The sequence below is a fragment of the Pipra filicauda genome, unplaced genomic scaffold (assembly GCF_003945595.2).
Source record: "Pipra filicauda isolate LSUMZ 115617 unplaced genomic scaffold, ASM394559v2 scaffold114_size2234877_pilon, whole genome shotgun sequence".
Classification (NCBI taxonomy): Eukaryota; Metazoa; Chordata; class Aves; order Passeriformes; family Pipridae; genus Pipra; species Pipra filicauda.
Genome location: NW_024103596.1, coordinates 1964833 through 1990734, shown reverse-complemented (window position 1 = coordinate 1990734; position 25902 = coordinate 1964833). Strand labels below are relative to the sequence as shown.

General features: G+C 55.3%; 1 protein-coding gene and 1 long non-coding RNA gene across 2 annotated transcripts; one reads left to right on the top strand and one right to left on the bottom strand.

Annotated features, from left to right (window-relative positions):
- Window positions 1-21585, top strand: UCK2 (uridine-cytidine kinase 2). Its single transcript, XM_027740691.2, has 7 exons — window positions 1-254; window positions 10352-10511; window positions 11529-11625; window positions 12481-12623; window positions 16891-16988; window positions 18891-18939; window positions 19443-21585. Exons 1-7 carry the CDS (start codon window positions 156-158, stop codon window positions 19580-19582), a joined length of 786 nt encoding a protein of 261 aa, XP_027596492.2. The 5' UTR covers window positions 1-155; the 3' UTR covers window positions 19583-21585.
- Window positions 21561-25539, bottom strand: LOC113998203. The gene is made up of 3 exons (XR_003544373.2): window positions 24147-25539; window positions 23566-23847; window positions 21561-22663 (listed from the first exon to the last, which is right to left on the bottom strand). It is a non-coding gene; the product is annotated as an uncharacterized LOC113998203 (long non-coding RNA).
- Window positions 25540-25902: the final 363 nt, after the last annotated feature.

Genomic DNA, 25902 nt, shown 5'->3' with positions numbered 1-25902 from the left:
TGTGCAGCTGCGGCAGGCACCTGGCAGGGAGCCGCAGCGCCGGGGATGTGAACCAGGCGGGGAGGAAGGCCCTTGACTCATCAGATAAATCCAGCCCCGCACGGCGAGCGAAGGCGGAGGAGGCGCGGCGGCGCGGCTGCGAGCAGGGGAGGAGGATGGCGGGGGACAGCGAGCAGCGGCTGGAGGAGCAGGGGCAACCCAGCGGCGGCGAGCCCTTCCTCATCGGGGTCAGCGGCGGCACGGCCAGCGGCAAGGTGCGGGGGCTCGGCGGGGCAGCCCCTGGGGGCCCGGGGGAGCCCCGCGGTGCGGTGCAGCCCCCCCGCGCCGGGCGCGGCGGCCACATGGCAGCGCGGCGGGTCCGAGCGGCCGCCCCGCCACGTGCGCTCGCCGCGGCCCCGCCGCGCCGGCCGGGCATGCGGGGCCGGCGGTGGGGATGGGGATGCGGGTGTGAATGGAGCCGCGTGGGCTCGCTGGCTGCCCGGGGAAGGGCGAGCCTGCGGAGGGAGCACGGCCCCCGAGGCCTCTCTGCCCGGGCGGTGGCCGGAGCCCCGCGGACACGTGGATGGAGGGTGTGGGGTGGGTACGGGATTTACCCCTTCTTCCCGGCCGGGATCCTGCGCCCCTCCGCCTCACCGGGGAAGGGGGGCGTCCAGGCGGGGAGGGCGCTGGGGCCGTGCGGGGCGAGGGTGGCCCCGGCTCAGCCGGGGGGGGGAGGTGGCATCCCCCTGCAGAATCCTCCCGTCTGTGGCTGTGGTCGGCGTTTGCCCCCGTTCCCCTTCACCTGCACCGTCCCCGGGGGCTGCCCGCCCCACAGGGACGATGCAATTCTTTAATTTTTATTTTTTTTTTTTTTCCCCGTAACGGTGTCGGTCTTGCGTGGGGGTGCCCTTCTCTGCCCAACTTTGGGGGTAGCAGGAGCGGGGATTCTGCAGCAAATGCTGACTCACAGCGGCAGAACGACCTCCTGGCTGCTGTGCCGGGAGGGGCTGGCCCTTGGCAGCGGCAGGTGGGAGCCGAGCGGGGCGAGGGCTGCGGGGCCGGGGCAGCCGCCCCGTCGGGGCAATGCGGGTCTTCCCGGGAGGCTGCTACACCCAAACTGCAGCGCAGGGCAGCCTTACGGCTCTTTAGCATTTTTATTTGAGTTATTTCACGCTGTGGGGTTTACTTTATTTGTTTAACCCGAGCTAGGTCGCTTTCTCTCCTAATATGAAAAGAAAATTACTTCCCCCCCCCCTTATTTAAGAGCAGTAAAACCAGCTCCACGGCTCATCAGCCTTTCTGTGCAGGGCAGCACGTCCCACCTGCGTTTTTAAGAGGCATTTTGGAGAGCGTGAATAGATTTGGAAGTAGCTATACCTTTGAAATATTGCTTGCTAAGGAAACTGAATGTGGGCCAGCATGGGAGGAGGATGAGCCTTACATCTCTGGTTTGTTTTGTGTTTAGAGGTGGGGACCCCTTTTTTCCCTTGAGAGGTGGCATAATCCAACTGCTGTGTTTCAGCCCAGTGTTTTAAGCATGTGCCTCTGAGTACCCTATTGATTCTTGGACTGCTGTTGCTGCTGCAAGGGGGAAAAATCCAGCTGTAACAGGGGAGGGATGGTGAGAGAGGATGCAATCTCCTCCAGTGGGAACCAAAGCTGGATTGTTCCTGCAGCACCGCTCCTGGTGACTCAAACACGCTGGGTTTGTCTGTTCTCTGATGCGTGGGTCTGCCTCTCTGTAGTTGTCCCAATAACATCGTGTCTGGCGCTGCTGAACTGTTATGTCTCTGAACACGGTGTCTCAGGCCCACAAGGTAAAAGCAGTGATTACAGTACAATACGCTACAGTGGTTCTCAACTTCAAAGGGAAAATGCTTAATAGCAGCAGGCTGCCTTAGTAAAAAATAATAGGGAAATGGCTCTTCCTAGCAAGGGAGATGTTACTAACTGGCTTTTCCTGTCTCTCAGCTTTGATTTTCCCCCCTCTCCAGTGATTGCTGCCTGCTAAAAACCTCTGTGCAGTGCTGTCCATTGAAGGGAATCCAGCAGATCGTACAAAGTTGGTGGGGAAAGACTGCAAGAAATATGCTGGTGGAAAAAAAAAAAAAGCTTGCACGTGGAGAAGCAACAGGAGAAAAAGGACCTGGGGCTTGTGCCCACAGGCCCTCAAGTTCACATGTGGTGCAGATGCAAGGCAGGGCTGCAGAGGGGCTGTCCCCCACATGCCTGGTGACAGCGCCCTGTGCCAGGTGATGCCAGGTGCTGCAGCACGCTCCCAGAGAGCAGTGGTGGGGCTGATGTGCTTAGCTAAGGGCTTGCCTCCAGCTAAAATCCAGCCCAGGGGCCTACTGTGCCGGTGTGCCGGCTCTGGGTGAAAACAAAGCGCTAGTGGGAAGGTGAAGCAGGCATCTTTCCCACTGGGAAAGTGACAAATCCATCTGACTCGCCTTGACATCAACTGAGGGTTGTTGTCACAACACACCCCTTTGGCAGCACACCAGCCCAAAGATAACGGAGGGAATTTGCCTTCCGAGGGCTTCCCACTGCTGCTTTTGAGCCTGAGATGGGTGAAAAAGGCTCCACAGTCCCCCCTACCACTTTCAATGAACCAGCGTGGTCAGACTCTGGAAGGAAGAGATCCTGTTTGTAGCTTGCCACTACTTGTGTCCTGTGGTGCCCTGGGGAAGCTGGTGTTGGAAGCAGCTGGCCTTTCCAGAGAGCTGGGGAGTGTTTGGCTGGTATTCCTTAAAGGCAAATCTGTGAGAACTCAAGCTCAAAGGCTGAGTGCTGTTCCCTAGCGAGCAAAAGAGGCTCGAGCAACTTTGACCACTCAAATAGGATAGGTAGAACCCTGAGTGCTCTCCCGGTTTTGGCTCCGAAAAGAAATCTGGACTGTGTTAGGAGTGAAACTGGAGAGCCACAGAGCACCCTGGGCAGGCTGGGATGCTGCAGCTTCTGCGAGGGCAGTGCCAGCTGCATGGTGGCTGTTTTGAGTCAGCTCAGCTGGGACAGGCTCTTCACAAAAGCTTGCTGGGAGGAAGCATTTCTTCCACTGTCTCCCAAAATCCAGGCACTGTGCAGCCCGGGCAGAGCTTGCTGCAGTTTCCTGGGGTAAAGGAGAGGACATGGCATTAAGACCGTCCCCTCCTGTGTCGAAGTTGGAGGTGACTGCAACCGCCTCATTTTCTCAGAGGGATTCCTAAGGCTGTTTCAAGAATTTTCTTTAATCCTATGCATTTTCAAGTGCCCTGCTAAAGTTCTAGTTTCCCTCTTATACCCATGGTCTTTGTGCTAAGAGCTTCTTCCCTCCCTCCTGCAAGAGATTCCTGACTACCAAGGACTGCAGCTTGCAAGGCAGACAGCCAGGCTGCGGGCCGGAGGAAAGTTCAGGGAACTGACTACTGAGATGAGCTGGGAAGTGTTGGGATACCCCCTAAAGCCCTTCCTATATCCTCACTTCAGTTTAGCTGCTGGGACCTTCCAGCTCTGCCAGCTGTGCTGGAGCAACTCGCTCCCAGCAGCAGTGGGAGCATCTGGTACTGAGGTGGCTGCGGGGGTGGGAAGAGCTCTTTCAGCTCAGGCCGAAGCATTAATTGTTGTCCCCACGTGGAGCGAGGTGCCGATTGTTGCCTTCCAACAGGAACTTGTAAGAAAAGACAGATTTGTGAAGGGCTGAACGCTTTTGTTGGCTGTTCATTACTCAAACTAGTGAGGGCTGAATGTAGGTGCCACTGTAGCCCCGTGGTTGCATCATTTGGGTCTTGAGTTAGTACATGAAGTTAACAGTCTGTTTGAACATGCAGCCTCAGAGTTTCCAGGCTGCAGAGCACCAAGATTGCAGCCAGGTGTGTTCTTCACTGTTACTCCACCAGGCACTTTGCTTTAAACACCAGGAAGGCTGGCTGAGTCTGAGCTGCCTGCCTAGAAAAGTGAGCCAGCTGAAGGAGGCTGGTGTTGCCCAGCCAGGGTGGGACAGCCAGCGTGTTGTTCCCCAGGGAAGCAGTGGTCTGAGTTGCATGAGGCAGTTCCATCTCTGCACGGGGCTTCTTTGGTGACAGAGCTCAGTCCCCTTCCCCAGCAAGGGCTGAGGTCCCCCACAGCAGCCCGGGGATCACTGCCATCATGTCACCACCTGGATGGCTGACAGAGAAGCCTGGGAGTGACCCAGGGGCACTAGCAGGAATTTCAGCAGCCCTGTGCCGGTTCAGCACCATTTCCTGGTGACGTTTGTTCTGTGGCTGGCAGGAGCCCTGTATCACAAGGTCTGACTTGTTAAACACTGGTGTCAACGTGTGCTAGAGACTCATCAAACTTTCTAGTAGAACGTTGTTCTGTGCCAGCCCCGATCAGACTGATACACAGGACGTTTTGATGGGTCAGCCCTTTCCTGTTACTGATGGAATATGTGTGAGTTCGTTATGGAGCCTGGTTACCATAGTCCCGTGGGCTCAGCCAGCTCCGGGCTATGGAGTTTGCAGCAGGGGCTCAGGAAAAATATCCTGTGCCTAAAACCGGAGGATTGGGAGGGATTGTGCTAGAGGGCTTGTTTTCCTCCCTGTGTGTAATCTGTGTTTAGAGCCTCTGTGTTTGTGCTCCAGCCTGGCATTGCTGATCACATGCACAGTGTCCCAGGGTGAGCGAACAGAAACCTGGCTATCCCACTCCTGGACTGGTTGGCCTGTGGCTCCCAAAGGGAAAGGCAGGAATGGTGAACCTGCCTGGGAAAGCTCTGGGTGGAGGCCCAGGCTTTTGGTACGAGAATAGCAAGTTTCCAGTCCCAGTGTTGCCGTACGGATGTGCTCCTTTACGACTGGAAAGGATTGCGTGGGTCATGAACTAGGGCAGACATTTGATAGATGCTCTGGGACCCTTCCCAATTTGGTATCTGTTCTGTGTGTCACCCCAGTCCACCAGGCACTTCCTAGTACTCTATAATTACCGTAACCTTCAAGAAGAGACCAAAATCTGTAACTCATGTGCTGCTGGAGGGAAGGGAAGCACTGCCACGGCTCCTGACTTCAGGGACATGACTGAGTAATAGCCCCCTGTGATGCCTGGAAAGAGAACTGTGCTACAGGGGACACTGGAGAAATGAAACAAGTAATGACAGTGGTCCCTGATGTTTGATCTTAGGGAAAATCCTGTTAGATCCCAAAACTGGTGGCTGTTTTATCCACAGGCATGTGATGAGGGCACCCCAACCAGGCTGCTGCGGATGCAGAGCCATCAACAGCCCCTGCCAAGCCTGCTCACATCCCGATCCCGAAGAAGGGCATTATGGCAGTGGTGTCCCTGGAGATAACCTCTGGGCTCCTCTCCCTGGTGAGATGTGACTGCTGCAGTCTGTCCTTGCTCCTGGCTATAGCATTTGTCTTGGGCCAAGGGCATTGCTCCATTGAGGAGGACTGTCCTCGTGAGCAGCAGCTTGGCTCAGGGCAAGCAGCCTGCAGTGGTGGCAGGAGGCTGGGCCTCTCCTCCTTGCACACTGGAGCCCAGCACACACCTCTTCTGGTAGGTCTTGCTTCTGGCACAGCCCTTCTTCACCTGCTCCTGAGAGGTCTGGCAGCTTCAGCATTTCTTTAGGGCTGAAATGACTTGATCTGGGTAAGTCACTTTTGCTGGGTATCCTTTCTAGAATCCCCGGGAGGATGGGAGGTCCTTCCTGCAGCTGTAGAGGGAGCTTGGACACCCCTCTGTAGTGCCAGGCTCTCTGGGAGTGGACGGTCTGCTGTTAGTGAGTAGGTTTTAGCATGTCCACCTGCACAAAGGTTAGGAGTTCCTGCTAGCCCAGGACAGGCCTTACCCCCCAGAAGCAGAAGTACCTGTATTACCGTGGCTGCTGCACCAAACCTGGAGCAGAAGGCATCAGCTGTGTCCTGCCTGGCACCTTCACGTGATGGTTCATGGTGGTTGACTGTGGCACTGTCCATCAGCTTTCTCCCTAATACCCATCTGAAGTCATAATTCACTACCTGATCAGAGCTACCCAAGAGGGATTGTGGGATAATCTGCATAATAATGTTGGGGAATTAGTCAACTCCTGAAGAATATTTGAGCAGCTGGCTGTAGGCCATGAATTAAATAGGTAATTAATATATTCCAAATAAATGTCAGGGGTAGGCCTCTGAACACCAGTCTTGATTTCTTCCCCTGTGCACCACCTCTCTCCTTTTGGGAAAATATGCTGGATTTCTCCCCCAGGTGCCCTCTGCCTCTTCCTTTCCAGCAGAATAAAGCTGTGCTTCTTCTTTGAACACTGGCTATTTGTGTGCTTGGTTCAGAGGAGGAGTCCTGCAAGGGGAGCTGCAGCTGCCTCTGTTCAGGAATAACCTCTCCGAGCTTGCCGCTTGTGCTGTGTGGATACCTCCCTCCCCACCGTCTGTGTGTGGTGTGGGTTGGTTGGCACAGCTTTCCCAGGGAGCAGCTCAAGCACAAAGCCTGGGGGAGTGCAGCTCTGGGGGTTGCAGCCAGTTTGCTCAAAGCAGGGGCCGAGTTCCCCTCGGTGCAGCGTGTGGGAAGTCGTGACCGGTGGCAGCGGCTGGGGCTCGCTCCTTGCCTGTGTGCTTGGAAAGTCCTGCATCGGTTTCATGTGGCTAACATGGGAAAGGTCTGCTTGGCAACCATGGAGGCTGCTGGGTCCTGGCTATATTTAGTTTTAACCAAGTTCTGGAGGAGGGGAAGGCTTTTGCTTGAGAAAGCATCCTGTTGCCGGGAATGCACTGCGGCTGAATCACTGTCAGTGTTCGCCTTGGGTCGTGCTGAGGTGTGCATGGATGATGTGGATATGGAGAAGGGGCTGTATGGAAGCCTTGGCATGGCTCTCATCTACTGCAGATGAGATGTGTCATGTAAGGCAGAGCTAGGGGTGGGGCTCAAATCTTAGAGTTTTTCTCTGTTGGGATTCATTTGTAGCATCATGTCATCTTCCTCAAGTCATCTCCTGTAGTCCTGGGCTTCTCAGAGAAGAAACAATAGTTGTCTTCTCCCCGGGGAGAAGCCACAAGGAATCTGCAAAGGAAGGAATCTGAGCCCAGGCCGTCCCTTCAAGTGGGTGCTGAGTGCATGTGCCAGCACCACGTGTCCCCTGGGTTACCCTGCATCCTGGCTGGTTGCATCCTGGCACTGTACTTTGGAGTCATGCTCCAATCTTGGTCTTTCTGGTCATCTGCCAGCCTCCCCGGAGCCTGGCTGTGGCCATTTCTAATTATTAGTGAATATTTCACAGTCATGTATGTATGCTGTGCTGGTTTGGGAGAAGAGGGTTTAAGCAGGGGATGTGCCAGTCATTTGGGGGGACACTTCCCGAGGCCAGGAGTTTCTGTTCCTGTTGTGTAGGGGAATTTCCAAGCTCCGTGTTTCTGGTGTTTCTTCCTCCTTCACAGAGGGTGTTTATCAACCAAGGGGAAAAACTGCCTGTCCAGCTGTAGGAGATATTCAACTGGCATCAGGGAATGCCCCTCATGAACCATTGTTTCCATCACAAATGATAGTGAGAAAAGGAAAAACCTTCACTTGGACCTTGCTGAGGTTTGCTGCCCCACTTAGGCAAGATGAACGCAGCCCTGGGGTTGGAGGAACATACCCTGTCCCCTCATGTCCCTCTGTCTTGCTGCACTCAATGCAGGTTTAATGTGTGAGCAGTGCCGTGGCCCACACCTGCAGGACCAAGGTGACATGTGTGCCTCTTCCCAGACCCCAGAGGTGACATCCTTGCTCACCCAGGCAGTGTGGTATGCTGAACCTGAGCTTGGTCCTGAGAACAGGGTATCCTCATGGTCGTCTTTCTCTACCACTTCTGCCAGCTCTCCAAAGCCCACCATGGAAAAGGGAAGAGTCTGGAGCATCTGCCTGGATGCTTTTGCAAGAGGCACCGTCCACCCCAGAGCCCTGATGGCAAATGCAGCTGGCATATGCTCTGATCCTCATCCTGGAACCCCAAGGGAGGACATGTTCCAGTCTCCAGCTGCCAGGGGACGTTTTCTCCTTGGATTTTTCTCACCATTGGGTGTCTTGAGCTGTGGGGTGTGGGTGATTTTCAGAGCTGGTGGAGACTCTTCTCCACCTTCCAGGGTCAGTAGACCAGAGATTTTTGTGTTCATAAGGCAGAAAAAAGACTGACAGGAACTGTCTGGTGCTCTCAAATGATTTTATTGCCCATCCATGTGCTGAGGTCCAAGGGGAGAGAGTGAGCGCAGTTGGTGTGTTACTTTGACTGATCCAAAGTAAAGGAGCCCTGTTCCCTCCACTGGGCTGGGGAAAGCAATTCCTGGTGCAGATCCATGTGGAGCCTGCGGATCTGTAGGCTGGGAACCTGTATGGCTGTGCTGAAAGGTGGTTTACTCCTAATGGCAAAGGGCCTGGGAAGTTTGGTGTCCTCGGCAGCTGTGGCCAGGGCTGAACCCTGCTGCACTACATCTCCTCGCTGCATGGGAAGGCAACGGTGTCCAGGGAGAGAGAGCGGGCAGGAAAAGTGGAGGAGAGGCACTGTGCACGCCCTGGTTTTGCGAAACCTATGGGATACAGCTGGATAAGCACTAGGGCTGACCCCGGCTGCAGAAGGATGTGGGGAGCGAGCAAACAGAGGAAACAGAGATTGGGCTCCGGCTTTGTGCCTGCGTGTGCCAAAGGGCAAGTGACTGGCACCGACATGCAGGGCTTTGTTCTGGGTGGTAGCCGCCTGCTGCAGGGCAGGGCTGCCAGCGTGGCTCAGGAAGCACAGCTAGCCAGCTGTGAGAAGCAGGAGGAGAAGGTGGGATGCTCAGGGAGACCCCATCCCTGACCTGAAACACGGAGTTGTGCCCCAGGCTGCCCGGGCTGTTGTCGGGCAGCCCGAGCCAGTTCACTCAGCAGCAGAGCTGTGTGGAGGCTCTCCAGCCAGGCTGGGGCTGACTCACAGCCCAGCGGTCACAGCCAAGTCAGGTCAGCCTGGCCTGGAGGGGAAGAGACGGTCTCTGGAGGCAGGAATGCCGTCAAATCTTCCAGCTTCTCAGGCAAACAGCCTTGCCCTCTGCCTGCTGGGGTGACCTCCTCTGCCAGGCATGCATTCCCCTCCCTGTTCCTTCTCACCAGCACCATCTTCAGCTCTGCAGCCCGGTATGGAGCAGATGGTTGAACCAGCCAGGAGGTGGGAGCATGGAAAAAGCCACTGGCAGGCTGGGCTAGGCAGGTTGGGGCAAGCAAACTGCTCTTTGTAAGGCAGAGGGCTCAGCAGAGTGTTTGTGGTGACTAGGGCCAGGAGTGGCTCAGCAGGGCATCTGCAGCCAACGTGATTCCCATGAGGTGAAGGAGCTCAGTTTGGCACCAGGAGCACCTACTTTGCCCTGAACAGTGGATGCCGTGGGGCAGGAGCAGGCGGGACATGCAGGGCTCCTGCAGGCAGCAGAGCGTTCCCCAGCCAGCCTGACCTTGGCTCCTGCTGGCCAGGGCAGTGCTGGCTGCCAGCTGGTGATGCAGTTAACACCGCTGCGTTACACAGCGGCCAAGGACTCCTGCGACTAAGGAGAAGGGACTGAAGCAGGCTGTGGGATTTGTCCCCCAAGCTCTGAGTCGTGTTGCAATGGCAGGGCCCAGTGTGACCCTGCCTCCTGCAGTGCCAGCAGTCCATGCTGGCCACCCCCACCCAGCCCGCTCTGTGTGGTGTGAGAGGTGCCAGTCCCTGTGCCAGCAGCGCTCTGGGGATCTTGCACCGGCAGCCAGAGCCACGTGGCTCTCCAGCCGCTGACTCCGCAGTGCCCTTAGGCTTGCTGTGCCAAGAGGCACCAGGATATGCTCAGGCTGCTCCTCCCAGCCCTGGCAGCAGAGCTCTCTGATAAAGTCCCAGGGCTCTCTTCCTGGTGCCTTTTCGTCCTGGGTTCTGTTGGCTCTCCCTCTGAGGACTCTCTGTCTGTGCCCATACTGTGGTGGGGTTTCTGGGCTGGATCAGGGCTGGGGGAGCCAAGGCACCGGGCTCCTCCCAGGGAGGAGGCTCAGCCCTGGTGTCCCAAAGCTGTGCTCCCTGGGGAGCTGCCTGGCAGGCTGGAGCAGCTGGGGCCCCTGGGCATGTGGCTGAACCCAGGGAGGAGCCAACTGTTCTCCTGCTGCCACTTATACCCAGAACAGGAGCTGTGGGCAGGCCATAGGGGCGGAGGAGAGGGAGGCAGGCAGCAACCTCAGTGCTGCTGTCACACTAAGGGGCACCACAGTGATGCCTCTGGAGGACTTTTCCCTCAGTGGCTTTGGGCTGGGCGTTCAAGACGACCACAAACTCTCGGCTGGAGGTCCAGCGAGCAGTGCCCTGTGCATCCAGGAGTGAATGTTAGCTAGATGTTAGCCCTGTGCCACTTAGATACCACCTGCCACTCACTTGCTTCCTTTGCCATTCCTTTCCCAGTCTTCAGTATGTTCCAAGATCGTCCAGCTGCTGGGCCAGAATGAGGTGGACTACCGCCAGAAGCAGGTGGTGATTGTGAGCCAGGACAGCTTCTACCGGGTCCTCACCTCAGAGCAGAAATCCAAAGCACTCAAAGGCCAGTTCAATTTTGACCACCCAGGTGAATGGAGAACAGCACTGGGGCTCTGCCACGTGGTGTGGGGCGAGGGCTGGAGTGGGACCCCCAGTTCACCAGCAAAGAGCCTGCATGGACACTGGGGCTCTGTCTCTACATGGGGCAGGACTGGGTGGCCTAGTTGGCCACCTGTGTCCCCTGCAGTACAGCTTCTGCATCTTGGGAAAGAAACTGTCTCTGGGGTGGAGTGTCTGCGATGAGAAAGGGCAGGTTGTGAACCCTCAAACTCTTCTTAAGATGCTTCTCTTCCTGCAAAAACATCCCCCAGTTTGAACACCTTTTTCATAGAATCATCAAATAGTTTGGGTTGGAAGAGATATTAAAGGTCATCTTCCACCTCACCTGCCATGGGCAGGGATACCCTTCACTAGACCAGATTGCAAAGGAACAAATTGGTTTTTGGTGCAGCTGGGTTGGACACAGGGAGATCAGGCCTGGCACAGCCCCCTGCAGCCAGCAGCTCCATGTCCCTCCTTCAAGGAGGGAACCATCTGTGCAGCTGCTCTGCAAACCCCTCCACCGAGGGGGTTGTGCCCTGTTACTAGACAGAGGCTCTTTGAACCATCTCCGGGCCTGGTGGGGAAATTCCAGAGCCACTGTCCCTTCGTCCCCACGAGCACAATGGCCAGAGGCAGCGAGCACTGAGCAAACAGAGCCCTGTCTGTCCAGTGGCTCCAGGCTGGAACACTGCTCCAGTCTCTCCAAGGGCTGGAGCCCTGGAGGAGATGCCTTCCTGCACCCGGGCTGTCAGTGCTGCTGTACAAGGGCGGTATTGATCCCTGTGGGCCACATCCCAGGCTGCTGCAGAGCCATGAAGGCCCATGGCTTTGGGAGAGCTGGGTCTTGCTACGCCCATGGGGAGGTGCAGGGCTTTCCTCCCAAGTCTGTACATCTGTCTGTCTCCAGTGCAGGGTGCCAGTGACTCTGGCTGGGCTGAGCTCAGCATCTGGTGGGTGGGAGAGGTTGCAAAGCTGCCTCGGGTAACGTTTCCTCTCTCCTCAGATGCCTTTGACAACGAGCTGATCGTGAAAACACTCAAAGAGATCACAGAAGGGAAGACGGTCCAGATTCCTGTCTATGACTTTGTCTCCCACTCCAGGTCTAACAGCTGCTCCTGCCTTGCCTTGCTGTGCCTCCGCTAACGCCCTGTGGTGCAGCACCCAGCCCAAACCGCCTGCCCCTCTCATGCCTGCTCTTAGGCACCTAACCTGCCAGCCAAAAGTTTCCGTCCTAACTACTCCAGCCCCTTGGCTAGAGGATCCAGGACAGATACAGGAACAGTCTGAGGGTCTGGAATAGCCATGCAGTGACATCCAGCAACATACAGGCGTCAGTGGAGGGAGATTAAGGCCCTCCCCCTTTTTTTCCCCCATCTACACTTCCTCTCCCCATAAACTGTTTGCAGCTTTAACAAGTATTCCAGGCTCAAACAGCTCAGCAGTGCCAGGAAAGGAGGAGGATGACAGTTCTTGCTCCTGCAACACTTCCCTTGCATGTGTTCAGCTTCTTTCTGCATGCCTTTGTTGGTCATGGATGGTGTGACCCTGCTCCATTTCCCACAAAAGCGCTGTGCTGTCAGGGGAGTGCTGCCTGGTTCCCGAGGGAAGCAGAGCTGGCCGTGCAGGTTCCTGTGGGTCAAGCCCCATGCATAGGCTTTCCCGGGCTTTTTACGGCTTGGCACATAACACTTGCAAGCAGCAGCTGGCTGAGGTGGGGGGAGAAGGCCTAGTGTGCTTCCCGCTCTGCCATTTATCCTTCCAGGAAGCGTACGTATGCCTTGGATTCCCTTCACGGCGGTGGGGTAGGTCTGCCCTCTCCTTGGTCGACCCCCTGGTGCAGCAGTGATGTCCCAGGGTTGGAGCAGTGCCTAGGAGCACCGCTGTTTTCCCCCCCTCCCCCCTCTCTTTGGCTTCCCTCCCCACCGGCATATTTTGACTCTCCTTCCCCCTGCTAGGAAAGAGGAGACGGTGACCGTGTACCCTGCCGACGTGGTGCTCTTCGAAGGCATCCTGGCCTTCTACAGCCAGGAGGTGCGGGACCTCTTCCGCATGAAGCTCTTCGTGGACACGGACGCGGACACCCGGCTGTCCCGCAGAGGTGAGGCCCTAACATGCCTTGTGCACCGGGGACAGAAATATCCCTTAACTGATCCGGGCAGCTGGTCATGGAGGCAGGTGACAGTGACCAGAGCTGGCACAAAGCTGTGCTGCTGCTGGTGGAGAGCACGGTGGAGTGTCACGGAGGGCAGCTCGTGGCAGTGGAGAGCACCTTGCTCCGCGTCTCCTGGGACTTTTGCTGCCTTGCCTGGGATTCCTGCTCTGATGCATGCAGCACTGTGACTGCTGAGCGTGCCGTGTCCTCATATGGCCCCACAGCACCAGCTCTGTGCCAGCAGCTGAGTGGCAGCTGCTGCCAGTCAGCAGTTACCAGCACGGAAGGGTGCAGCAGGCAAGGCAAAGCATCTGGACAGTTCAGTCAGAAGGCAGTGCCTGATAGATCCCCTCAGGACCTGGGGTATGAGTCTCCTGGGGGAAGAGAATTGGAAGGGTAAAAGTAAGAAAACTTGTGGATTGAGATAAAGACAGTTTAACAGGTAAAGTGCTCTGAGGATGGTTTTGGGGTGTGAGAATGTCCGTTTTGGATGGTGCAAATGGAGTGTCTGCTTGTACATCTTGGTCTGTGCAATGCAGCGTGGAGCCTCTTTGGGGTTCTTGGCACTGGGGTTATGGTTTGGGGGCAAAGAGCCCTAGAAACCAGAACATCCCTCTCTAGGACTCCCCTTGTCCAGCTGGCTTGGCTATGGATTGCCAGCTGACATGGGAGGAACTCCAGCTCTGCAGGGTCTGCATGACTTGAGATGCTGTTCGTTTTGAAGCAGCCTTTAGGAGCGGTTCACTGATATAGCACCTCCTGGCTGACTGGAAAAGCATCTGAGGACTCCTGGGGTCAGAATTCACTTCTGTCTGAACTGTCCCTTCCCCTGCCTGGCTCCAAGAGACTCCACAGGGTGTCTGGGGATGCAGAAGGAGTGGTTTCTTCCAGAGCTCTGTGCTGTGACGAGAGGAGCGTGTCTCAGTGCGTCAGTCTGGGAGTGTTGAGTGCATGGGACTGTTCCACTCTGCAATAGAGCTGGTCTTGCCTGCCCTCCTGCTGTCAGGCAGATACACAGCCTCCTCAGCTGCTGGGATGTCATCAGCACTGATTAAGATCTCCTTTTTACGCATCCCTCTTGACCCTGCCCACTGTTCCTGCATGACTCATCCAGGGAGGTGACAGCACAGTCATCACAGGGAGATGTATTAGCAGGTCACAGATACGCACTTGCAAGATCCCAAAATGTGAGCCTTAATCCCTTTAAACAGAAGCCTGGATCCACACCCAGCTACGGGGCAGCACATTGTCCTGGTGTAACCCCGGCCAGCAGCTCAGCTCCACGCAGCTGCTCACCCAACCTCCCCTGGTGGGATGGGGGAGAGAATCAGAAGGGTAAAAGTGAGAAAACTTGTGGGTTGGCATAAAGGCAGTTCAGGAGGTAAAGCAAAAGCCACAAGCAAAGCAAGATGAGGAATTTATCACCGCTTTCCGTGGGCAGGCAGGTGTTCAGCCGTCCCAGGGAAAGCAGGGCTCCATCACGTGTAACCGTTACGTGGGAAGACAAATGCCATCACTTTGAATGTCTCCCCTTCCTCCTTCCTTCAGCTTTATGTCATCCTATATGGACGTATGGAACGTCCCTTGGGTCAGTTGTGGTCAGCTGCCCCAGCTGTGTCCCCTCCCCTTGCTGGTGGGGTGGGGTGAGGAGCAGAAAAGGCCTTGGATCTGTGTAAGCACTGCTCAGCAACAACGAAAACATCTCTGTGTTACTAACACTGTTTTTAGCACAAATATGAAACACAGCCCCATACCAGCCACTGTGAAGAGAATTAACTCTATCCCAGCCAAAACCAGCACATTCTTCCATCTCTTATTCCAAACCACTTCCATCATGCTCAGGTCCCACGCTATCCAATACATTCTCTTTACCCACCACCCTTCTTCCCATCCTTTGATGTAACATACAGATATCATTCCCCGTGTTATGGATCATCCCTGTTAATGTGCCCCAAGTGTCCACTGCATTTATTTAGTCCATGGCACTGGGCTCCATCTGTTATGGTGGTCACTCAGGACAGGAGAGGTGTGTTGTGTGGAGTTAGTGGGCACCAAAGCCAGTTCAGGTCAGGTCACTGCTGTGCTCACGCTGCTTCTGGTAAGGCTTGTACTTCTTCCATTCACCATCAGTTGCTTGCACAGGGGCAGCTCGGCTGATTGAGGTGCTGGTGTCTCCTAGTTAGGGCAACTTTGTGTTCCCCTGGTAGAAATCTGGCTGTTTGTCTGCTGTCAGCAGCTGGTAGGACCACTGCAGCATTAAATCTGTTTACTGTATGTCTCCCTGGCATTTCTGGGAAAGGATAGCCTGTGTGTGAGGTGCCAAAGGTGTAATCATGTCCCTGGAACATAGCTGGAGGCAGCTTGTAGCAAAAGTTGGGATCTTGCATTGTGATGTGGCCCTGAGTCATCTTTCTGTCCCAGAAGTCCTAAAGGGTTGCATCAATGTGCTTTTCAGCTGGGCAGCAGCAGGAAGTGAGGTTCCTGGAAACCCTGCTGATGGCTCAGTTGATCAATAGTGCTGGGGTTCAGTGTGTGCAACTCGCACTGTCCCCATCCCGGCCCCTCTCCCAAGAAAAATGTCACTAGCAGAGTGCAAGGGGCAAGGTCTGTGAGGTACCTCAAACAGCCTGATCCATGGGGATCAGGGACCTGATTCTGGCTGAGATCCCTCGCTGCCCTGTCCTTGGCCAGTTTCCGTAAAACAAAGGTCCGGTGTCACATGCGTGTTTTGGGCCTGATTTGAGTGATGCCTGCTGGCTTCAAATGGGTGCCGATCTGTCCTTGGGATATTTGCCTGCCCTGTGAGCGATCCCTCCAGATTGGGTGCACGGTCTTAGCCTGGGTTGTTGGGACCTGTTGCTTTGGGCTCAGGTACCAGACAGTGGGTGCTTGACTTCTGTTTGTGTGGGGGGCAGTTCCTGCTGTGGTCTGCCCTGGGAACAGGCAGGAGAGCTTTGCCCTGTTAGGACCAGCCCCTGCACCCTGGGGCAGCTCTTGGGCCTCCTGCACGTGCTGTAAGTACACCCTTCCCTGCCCTGGCACAGACAACAAATAGGGTGTGGGACCTGAGAAACAAAAGCCTGTTTTATTTTCCGTGCCTCTTTTTCTGTGTTGTTTGAGCAGGGGCTTGCTCCTGCTCTTGGGAGCAGGCAGGGAGCTGGCACACATCCTTTTTCCCCCCCATCACTTCCCCTGTGCAGGGCTGTGAAAGGGCATGCTGTGAAGCTGCTGGCCAAGGGCAAAGAGCCGTGGGGACGGTGCCAGACCAGCACTGTCCTGGCCCTGCGAGCACAGGGGCAGTGGCTGCCCAGCAGGTCACGCAGGCCGGCAGTGCCGTGCCTTGGCTCTGCTTGGGACATGAGGGAAGGCTCACTCCCAGCCCAGTGCCAGGCACTAGCATGCTGGGGAAAAGCCAGACAGCCCCTTGGGGAGAGCCAAGAGCTGTCTGCTCGGCCACAGGGCTGTTTTGGCTCTTCCCTGTGGATTGAATTCCTGCTGAACTGGGCCACTTGTCCACAGTGAAGTGTCTTCAGAGCAGAGATGGCAGTGGCCCAAATAAATAGCTCATGCAAACAGGGTGTAAGGCCCCAGTGGCAGAACAAGCAGGAGGCCAGCTTGCTCTCCTGCCTTCTGGCTTCCTCCTGAGCTCACCTCCTTCAAGCACACCCTTAAGAATGCTTTGCCTTCCTGTCCCACTCGACCTAGGAGAGCATGAGGAGCCTGGCAGAGCTGGGCAGGGAGTTGAGTTTTGCTCTCCTCGCCTCTGTAGACCTGAGTTAAACTGGGCCTTAGTATGTGTATGAGTAACCTCACTGCATTTCTATTCTTTGGACACATCTGCACGGGGATGACTGAGAGAATGCCCTGTCCAGCAAGGCAGAGCCACAGGAGGGAGGCGAGGGCTGAGGCTGGGAATAGTCAGGACCAGGGTGCCACTGGTTACAACAGGAATGTGCTTGCAGAGCTGAGAAGGGCAGGAGGCCAAGAAAAGCTCTTGGTCAGGTCAGCCAGCCCCTGGCTCCCAGGAAAGCTTGGAAGCGGGTTAAAAGCATGTAGCTGGGCTGGGATGTGCTCAGACACATGGGCAACAGCTTCCAGGAACAGAGACCTTGGGCAAAATAGCTGAGTGGCTGGCCAAAGGCTGTACTGAAGGGAAAGAAGGTGGAGAGATTTGTGTCTGAGCTCCTGACTGTGCCTTACATCTTCCCCACAGTGCTACGAGACATCAGTGAGCGAGGCAGGGACCTCGAGCAGATCTTATCTCAGTACATCACCTTCGTCAAGCCTGCCTTCGAGGAGTTCTGTTTGCCGGTAAGTCAGGGGAGTGACATCCACGGGAGTCTGCCAAAAACACCTCATACCCTGCCCAGCTCCTCAGACAGGGGCATTTTGTGCCCAGAGCTCAGCTCAGCCTTCTGTGCATTGCTCCTTCCCTGCAAGCTCTGGCCAAAATGGGGCTGCCAGTGCTGGCCGGGGCAGAGCAAGATGGGGACTATTTATACAGCCACTGCCTTCCTGGTGAGATCACCGTTCCCTAGGGGAAGGTGACATGACAAGAGAAACCCCTCCCTGCACAGGGCCTGACAAACCACTGGGCATCTCAGCAGGTGCCAGCCTGGGAGGGAAGATCCTTGGCTACCTTTAGCCAGGGAAGGGGAGATCACCGCCCCCAGGTAGTGTCTGCTGTGGCTGCCTACTCTTTTGGGCTGTCCTGCCTGCCCTTTCCACTCTCCAGTGCTGCTGCTTCATGCTTGGGAGAGCAGGGAAGCTGCTGCTTCTCTCCACACCATGGGATGTGGCCTTGCAGGTTGCATTTCCTGACTGGTGAGTGGCCAGGGTGGGCCAGGGTTGCAAGGTCTGCCTGGAGAAAGGAAGCTCTTTTGGGAGCTGTTACTGGAGGCAAGACTCCCTAGCAGACAGGCACTGTGCATGTGGGAGACCAGTCCTGCAGAACTTGCAGGGGAAATAGTATGTTTGCAGGATTAGCCATTGTACACCTTTCCTGGCTCTCATGGAGAGGATCCTGTGCCTTGGTTCTCAAGGCTTTTTAGGCAGATGTGGTAGTTATATGAGGAATTTTTGTCTTAGTCTGGAGGAACTGAGCCACTAGAGTCCTGCAACCTGGGAACTGCTGGCTAGCATCACAGGCAGGAATTAAACCTGTGCCTCCAGCCTCAGGAGCATCTCTGTGCCAGCCTAGCCAGCTCTACCCTTTCCCATAAGAGGGGCTGATTTTTTCTGTGCTACAGGATCTTTTCCTGGCTCCTATGCAGCTCCCTTTTCTCCGCTGTGGCTCTGGGGACCATTTCCAGTGTAATCCCAGAAAGGCTTTTCCCAAAAGGCAGGTCCAGCTTGCAAGGCTCCTCTCCTTGCAATCCCCAGCAAGGTAAAGCAGCAGATGCTGCTTCATCAGTGTCTTCTGATGAAGAGTCTGTAGGAGGATGAAATGTGAAACAGGGAGGGCAGAAAACTGCTTTGTCCCTACCCACAGCTTTGCAGTGGTCTGCTCCCACTTCCAGCCCTGTGCTCAGTGGCAGAGCAATTGCATGCAGATATTGAGCACGCTCAGCACCCACTGTTGCTGTTATTCGACTCCTAAACCAGCTCTGGGCCGAGCAGTCCAGCACTGAAATGGTCCAACGTATCCTGGTGATTTTTGATATGTCTGGAAGCACTCGGAGGTGTCAGGTGACACCCATCACCCAGCTGGCTTGGTGGAGTTTGGCTGTCAGCTGTAAAACTGACACAAATGGGGGAGGAAACTGAGACTGGCACCTGCAGGTGAAACTAGGTCAGAACTGGTGTCCTGAATCACACCTTCTTTGCAAGCAAGGTGGTAGGGAATTCTCCCCCCATTCTGAGCAGATCATGTGGCTGTGCTCAGGCAAGTCTGGATGGATTCAGTGAGAAGGATGTTCCCAAAAGCATCAGATGCTGGAGTCTTGTGATCATGAGGCTTCTTAATTCCAGGTTTTGTTAGGGTGCCTCTTACTGGCGTCTCTATGAGCTCAGGAAAATGGAATCAGGGCACAAAGCATAACCCTCAAAACACAGAGCAGAACACCAAAGAGAGCATCCAAAATGGTTTATCAGCAATCAGTGGGTTTGGGTTTGGCAAGGGGAGGGCAAGGACCTGCCCCAGGAAGCAGGGATGATGCCCCAGCCTGGTGTCTCTCCAATTTCCCTGTAACACAGTGCTCTCTCTCCTCCCAGACCAAGAAGTATGCTGACGTGATCATTCCCAGAGGAGCAGATAATGAAGGTAAGTGGACCCAGACCCCTGGCAGGTGGCTTTGGGCTGTTGCTCTTGCAGTGGAATTATGTAGGAGGTAGCAGGACCTGCCACGGAGGTGACCCAGGCCGCTGCCACCCGAGAGAGTGCTGTTAACACACTCTGCTGAGATGAGCCTGTTCCCTTTGCTCCTGCCTGGAGCATTAGCGACTGGGAGTTTGTGTTTCTCTGCTCAAGCCTAAGAGCCCATCTATATTCAGTACTTCCAAGCAAACTCCTGGTTCATCTCACATAAAGGGAAATGCACTTCTTCAAGGCCTGGGTCAGCCAGGCCTGGAATCAGCCTGACCATACTGGCTTGAGTGCCGGGCTTAGCTGGGGCAGAGGGATAAAGTCCCAGTGGGGCAACGGGGCAGCTCCTCCCCGCAAGGTTGGGATAGGAGGGGACCAGGAGCAGGAGAGAGAGACAGCAGGGGCACCTGCTGGTTGATTTGCAGCGATCCTAATGCAACCTCTCCCCCTTTTGCTCACAGTGGCCATAAACCTGATAGTGCAGCACATCCAGGACATTCTTAACGGAGGACTCAGCAAACGCCAGAGCAACGGCTACCTGAACGGCTACACTCCTCCGCGCCAGCGGCAGCCCTCAGAGTCCAGCAGCCGGCCTCACTGACCCCGGGCGGAGGCGTGAGGCTGCGGGCCGGGCACCAGGCCCTGCCCCTGCCCCTCTGTACATACTGTCCGTTCGATCCCCCCTTATCTATTTAAGAAACCAGACGGAGACGAATGCCTTTAATTTTGTATGTTCGAAATGCCGAATGAGAAGCAGCCGGTTGCTCGGGAGCCCGGACCGCCCACAGCTCCTGGCCTTGCTCAATAACTCCTCCAGCACGGAACCGGCTATAAATCTCTATAAATATAGAATTGCTCTATTTTTGTGTAAATGCAGAATAACGTAAAATTACTTGCCATAAGGTATTTGCCAGGCTCGGTGTTGCTGGGAGGGGCCGGGAAGAAGGTCCTGGGAGATGTTGGTGTCAGGATCTTCACCTCAAAGGCGGTAAGGAAGGAAGAACATTCAACAACTGCGTTAGTATCCCAGGTCTCCATCCCAGGGAAGGGCTGGGCTGTGGTGGAGGTGGCAGCTTGAGTGTGGCATGAGTGTTACAACTGGGCTGGGGCTGCCTCCTCCTGCCATTGCTGTTCAGGTCCGAGCAGCCTGGTGTTGGCTGGCAGGCGCTGGACAATGCCACTGGGAGCTAGGAGAATGATGTGGAAATACCTCTCCCTGACTGTCTCTGCACCTCCAAGTCTCAGTCCCTCAACAGCATCCCATTCTGTGTCTGAAACCCCTTCCCACCACAGGTGTGGGGCTGCTGTCTCACCCTCCAGCAAGGGCCTGGTAGGTGGTGCTGGGAGTGTGGTTACATAGACATGGCATCTCGCATCTTTAGCAGTCTCACTGCCTGGCTTGTGTGGGGACAGCATGTGGATACCTTCAGTCCCTCTGGAGTTTGGGGGCCATGTCTGTGGTGGCACCGCTACTTGAGCCCTGGGCTCAACCCTGAGCCTGGAGGTTGGCTTGCAGGTCACAGCTGTGCCTGTCATTCCTCACTTGGAAAAGTTCTGCTCTTGTATGGGGGATTTGGGGTCTGTGACATACAGTTAAGGGGGAACCAGCCTCTTCTAAAAGAAAGGGGCAATAGATGATAAAAGGCAGCTGAGGGGGTAAGCATTATGTAATGGTCCCTGGACTGCTTGGCATCCCCGTGTGGGATATCCACAGGTCCCAGCAGGGTAGTGTGAAACTGGGTGCCCAGAAGTCCCCTGCTTCCCTTTTCCAGGGCATGCTCTTGCCTGGCCTGTGTCCCTTTCATTGTGTCCTGGTAGACAACACTGTCCCTGCAGTATGTTGTCCCAAGGGCTGCCCAGGCAAGCCCTCCCTTGCCCAGGGTGAGAATTAGTCTCCCCTAATCTAGTACTGCTACAACAGCTGTATCTGGGGGTCCTGGTGGGGTTGTACTGCAGATCTGGGAATGCCTGGGGAGCGAGGTGGGGCAGTTGGGCTGGGGCAGGGGCTTGGTGGGAGCTACTGAAGGGGATGTAGTGTGACAGTAGCCAGGAAAGATCCTTTGCCTCATGCTGCTGAGACCGATTTCCTCTACTGGAAACAAAATTTCATGGGCATCCATCCCACAAAGCCTGGAGCAGGAGCCCTTAGACTTGCTCTCTCTGATAATTTTCAGTCTTTCCAGAGCATGGGTTTTGCTCTATATGGTTAAAAATTTAAGACCTTAGACCATGCGCTGTTGCTCTCCAGCCCGATGTGAGCCGAGACAAGCTTTGGTCTTTACAGAGAACGAGAAAGGAAACACCTCCCCCCAGTGACTGCTGCCGGGGCAAACTCATTCCCTCTTGGTCTGCGATGGGGCCACATGGCAGCCCTTTATTCCCCTCCCTGCCTTCCAGCACTTCCCAAGGCATGCCAGTTTTGCCATAAGCAAGGGCTGGCACTGGCTAATTCTACCTATTGCTGTAGGTAAGAGCGACCACAGCCCTGCAGAACTGGTGAGGCTTCTCAGGGCTTAAGCAGCCAAGACAGCTCTCAAGATAAAATACTGGCCTCCTCTCCCCAGTGAATAAAGACAGAATAAATGGATGCTGGTGTTTATTGTCTCCTGTTTGGTACTGCATGTTGCTGACTGCGGTCCCAGAATGCAAGCAGACTTGGCCAACGTTGTCTTAGTTGTGCAAGTCAAAGCCAAACCTGGAGCAAAGCTGCTGGCACAGACTGCTGCTTTGGTGAAGAAGGAGGTGCTGGAGGCAGTGGCTCTGGCTTTTGGCTGGCCAGCCATTTCTCAGCAAGTCCTGGTGCACATGTGCCTGGGGGTTTTGTGGAACCCCTCTGTGCTCTCAGGATAGCAGGGAGGGGGACAAGTTCAGCCCTTCCCAGTAAGTATCTTGAAGAGATGACAGTCAAGTGGATTTCATCAAAAGACCTCACAGGCAGGGTGGCATTAGCACTAGTGGGGTGTCAGGCAAGGGTGAGGCTGTTTTTAGCAAAGGAGTAAATAATTTTGTGGTGAACCACTTGATGTCAGCATGGGTTCACAGAGGGGAAGTCCTGCCTAAATGATGTGATAACTCCCTCAGAAGAAATGACTGGCTTGGTAGATGAGGGAAAAGCAGGGCATGTTGTCTACCCTGACTTGTGTCAGGCTTTTGATATGGTCCCCTGTAACATCCTCATAGTGAAGCTGTTGATGTATGGGCTGGATGAGCCTAGAGATAGATGGAAAATGGGCTGAAAGGCTGATCCCAACAGCGTGGTGATCAGTGGTGTAGGCAGGGGTCCACAGTAGGTCCAGGCAATTAAACATCTTCACTGAAGATCTGCATGATGGAGAAATCTGTTGACAGAAACTTTTTGATGTTCAACAAAGGGAATTGCAAAGTCCTGCACTTGGGAAAGAACAATCACATGCACCAGTACGTGCTGGGGCCGCCCATCTGGAACACCTCTTCAGAGAAGGCTGTGAGGGTCCGGGTTAGCCTGCAATGTGCCCTTGCAGCAGAGAGCTAAGGGTATCCTGGGCTTCTTTAGGGAAGTGTTGCTGGCATGTTGAGAGAGGTGATCCTTCCCTTCTGCTTGGGTGAGGCCACACCTGCATGCTGTGTCCAGTTCTGGGCTCTCCAGTACAGGAGCTACTGGTGAGAGTCCATCGAAGGGTCATGAAGGGATGGAATGTCTCTCCTATGAGGAAAGATTAAGAGATGTAGGATTGTTCAGGCTGGAGGAGGCTGAGGGGGAATCTTATTAATGCATATAAATAGCAGGAGGGAGGGTGAAAAGACAGGACCAGTGATAGGACATGGATACAAACTGAAAAAGAAGGGGTTCCCTCTGAACATCAGGAAACGCTTAAGTGCTGTGAGAGTAACAGCATTGTCACAGCTTGTCCAGAGGTGGTGTGTAGTCTCTATTCTTGGAGTTATTAAAAGCCACCTGGAGAAGTTCATGGGTAACTGCTCGAGACAACCCTTTCTGAGCATGGGCTTGGACAAACAGCTGCCAGGAGCCTTCTGACCTCAGGCAGTCTGTGAATTTTAAAGATCTTTAAATCTCCCCGTTTGGCTGGGAGAGGAGCTGGTGCCAGCTTTATCCCTTCTCTGGGGTCCCTGAGCTCAGCTATGAGCCGTGTCCCTGTCCCTCCTCAGGGGGACTTCCAGCACAGCTGCCCCTGCAAGTCCCCCTGTGCAGTTTCCCCTCAGGTGAGAATATGGTGATGTGCTGATGCCAAGGTGGGGACAGGATTGCTGTGGGGAAGAACTTGCTTCTGGCCTCTGGCAGTGACCATGGGCAGAAGCAGCACCCCCCTGTCCCCAGCACCCATTCTAAGGATTAAAGAACCCATTGGCCCCTGCCACCTTACAGGGACACAGGGAGCAACCACCACACACCTTACAGGGACACGGGCACACCCGGGGCGCCTCGGTGGGACACAGACAGCGGCCAGGAACCTCTTGGGGATGTGGATGGACACCCTGACAGAACGGGAGCCCCTCTCCTTGGGAATGTGGTACCCGTGGGACACCTCATGGCCATGGGTAGCTGTTCTGCCTCAGATCCCACCCTGCATGGACAGCAGTGCTCACCTGTTCCGCTGCCGTTCCATTGCCAATGGCCAAGCGCTGGCTCTAGCTGGAGCTGGGACCAGGGGATCTGGGGAAGGTCCTGCTCTTCCGAAATCTTTCTGCTACCTTCCTTTGGTAGTACTCGTGCCGTAGCTGTTGCAGGTAAAGGCGATGCACAGACCTGGTGGTCCTGAGCAGCAGCATGGTTTCAGCCCTCATCATCTTGTAAAATTGGGCATGGCTAAAGGTGCGTTCTGCCCGGCGGCCTGTCCTCACGGACTGTGAAGCTGCCTGTTCCCTTCCCTGGAAGTGACAGAGCCAGGGGCACAATGAAGTGCACAGGAGCTTGAGGAGCCAAGAAGGGTCCTGTTGGCCTTGTCTTCCTCTGGGAGCACTTCAGCCTTAACAGGACTGCTCCAGGCAGCACGCTGGGCTGAGGAAACCTCTGGCAGGTTCCATGTCATGCTGGGGGCTTCCAGAGAGTGTCAGACCTGTGGCTTGTTGTGTCCCTGGGGAAGAGGCAGAGGACCCCTCGGGGCCTGCTAAGGCTCTCTTGCCCATGCTGGGTTTTGGTTTTTCGTAGCCAAGGCTGTTGTGCTTACCTGCACCTGTCTCTTCCTGTATGACTGCTCTTGAGTGCTCGCCTGACTCTGGGGTTCCCGCACATTTCTGCAGATGCGAAGTATAATAAAAGCCACACCAATCACCCCCATGATTTCCCAGTTCCTGCAGAGCAGACGGGGCATGTCCCCCCAGGCAAGGTAGACCCAAAGCTGGCCCAGAGGGTAGGGCAGGTCAGAGGCTGCGCTCCCTGTGACAAGGGATGGTTTTTTTGGGCCCTTAGGAATGATGGCTGTCTTGACCCTGACCCTCTTGGCGGCAGTGGGTGACAGAGACAGGCTCCAGAGCACCAAGGCCAGGGACAGCACCAGGAGGAGCCTCATTGAGGTCTCATTGAGGAAACCACCTCAACATGCTGTGACCCAGAGCAGAGCTCGGGCAGCGGCCACCTGGATTGAGGGGTCGCCCTGCTGGAACGTGTTTGCAGGTGTAGCCAATGTGTTGTCACAGGCTGCTGTGGCACAAGGCTCTGGGATGTCACAAAGGCTCTTTCCACCCGGCCAGCAGGTGATGAAGGCTGAGGCGGAGCTGGAGAGGACCTGGGTAGGCACTTTTTGAAGCCTGCTGCTCCCACTGCTGTGCCTTGGAGGGGAATATTGAAATCTTCCTCCCCTGGGCACCCCCTGGGACCCCCACCAGGACATGGGCACCCTGCTGGGATGTGAGGCCCTCCTCCTGGAATGTGGCACCAGGAGAGCCCCTCACAGCCATGGATGCCTGCTCTCTCCCACCTCAATTCTCCCATGGCTCCCAGAGCACACGTTCTGGAAGCCTGCAAACAGCAGCCTGGCTCACACCCCTGCCTTCCATGTTGCTCCTTCTGTGGACGCCCTCGGTACCCAAAGGACTTGCAGAGGAACAATAAACTTCATTGATACGAACAGTGCAAGAGGATTCTGAAAGTAGGCTGCTCCCAGCAGGAATTTTGCTGAGTTTTGCAGATGTCTCTGTGCATGGGCATGCTCTGACTGTCATGTTTGGGGAAACAGAGCCTGGCCTTTGGGATGCCAGTGGGCCCTGGCGACACCTTTGGGAGGGTGGCAAAGGGGACCCCCCCCACCAGAGAGTTGCTAAATTGCCCGCTGGCTGTTGTGCTGCGTGGACATCCTGCAGAGAATTCACTGCTATCTGGAAGAAAATACTCCAGCTGGCATTGTTACCCACCTACTTCCAAGCCACTACCCCTCTTCCAGGTGCAATGCTTGCAATCACACCAGCTTTGGAGATTCTAAGGACTAAGGAACCCAGTGGGTCATGGGCAGGCACTGGGCACATGTTACAGGGACATGAGGAACAACCACCACTGGCAAAACAGTTCACAGAATCATAGAATATCCTAAGCTGGAAGGGACCCACAAGGATCCCTTCAAGGATCCCATCAAAGTCCAACTCCTGTCCCTGCACAGAATCACAGAATGGTTAAGGTTGGAAGGGACCACAGTAGGTCATCATTTTTCATCGTTAGGGTGGTCAGATATTGGAGTCACCATCCCTGGAGGTGTTTAAGAGGTATCTGTAGCTGGGCGATGTGGCTTAGTGGTTTAGGGGTTACAGTGGGCAGCGCTGGGTTGATGGTTGGGCTCATTAGATCTTACAGGTCTCTTCCAACCTTGACGATTCCGTGATTCTATAATTCTACGACACGACCCACGGGGCCCTGCGCACGCAGTGGCCTCTGCCGCTCACGGGGACACGGGCTCCAGGACACGGGCACTGGTCACCACGTGGGCCGGCGGG

Excerpts from the sequence above, each read along its gene's own strand:
- UCK2 (XM_027740691.2), top strand. The coding sequence starts at position 156 with ATGGCGGGGGACAGCGAGCAGCGGCTGGAGGAGCAGGGGCAACCCAGC. Across the intron at positions 255-10,351 it reads GCGGCACGGCCAGCGGCAAG|TCTTCAGTATGTTCCAAGAT; the intron begins GTGCGGGGGCTC and ends TTCCTTTCCCAG. Across the intron at positions 18,940-19,442 it reads CAGAGGAGCAGATAATGAAG|TGGCCATAAACCTGATAGTG; the intron begins GTAAGTGGACCC and ends TTTTGCTCACAG.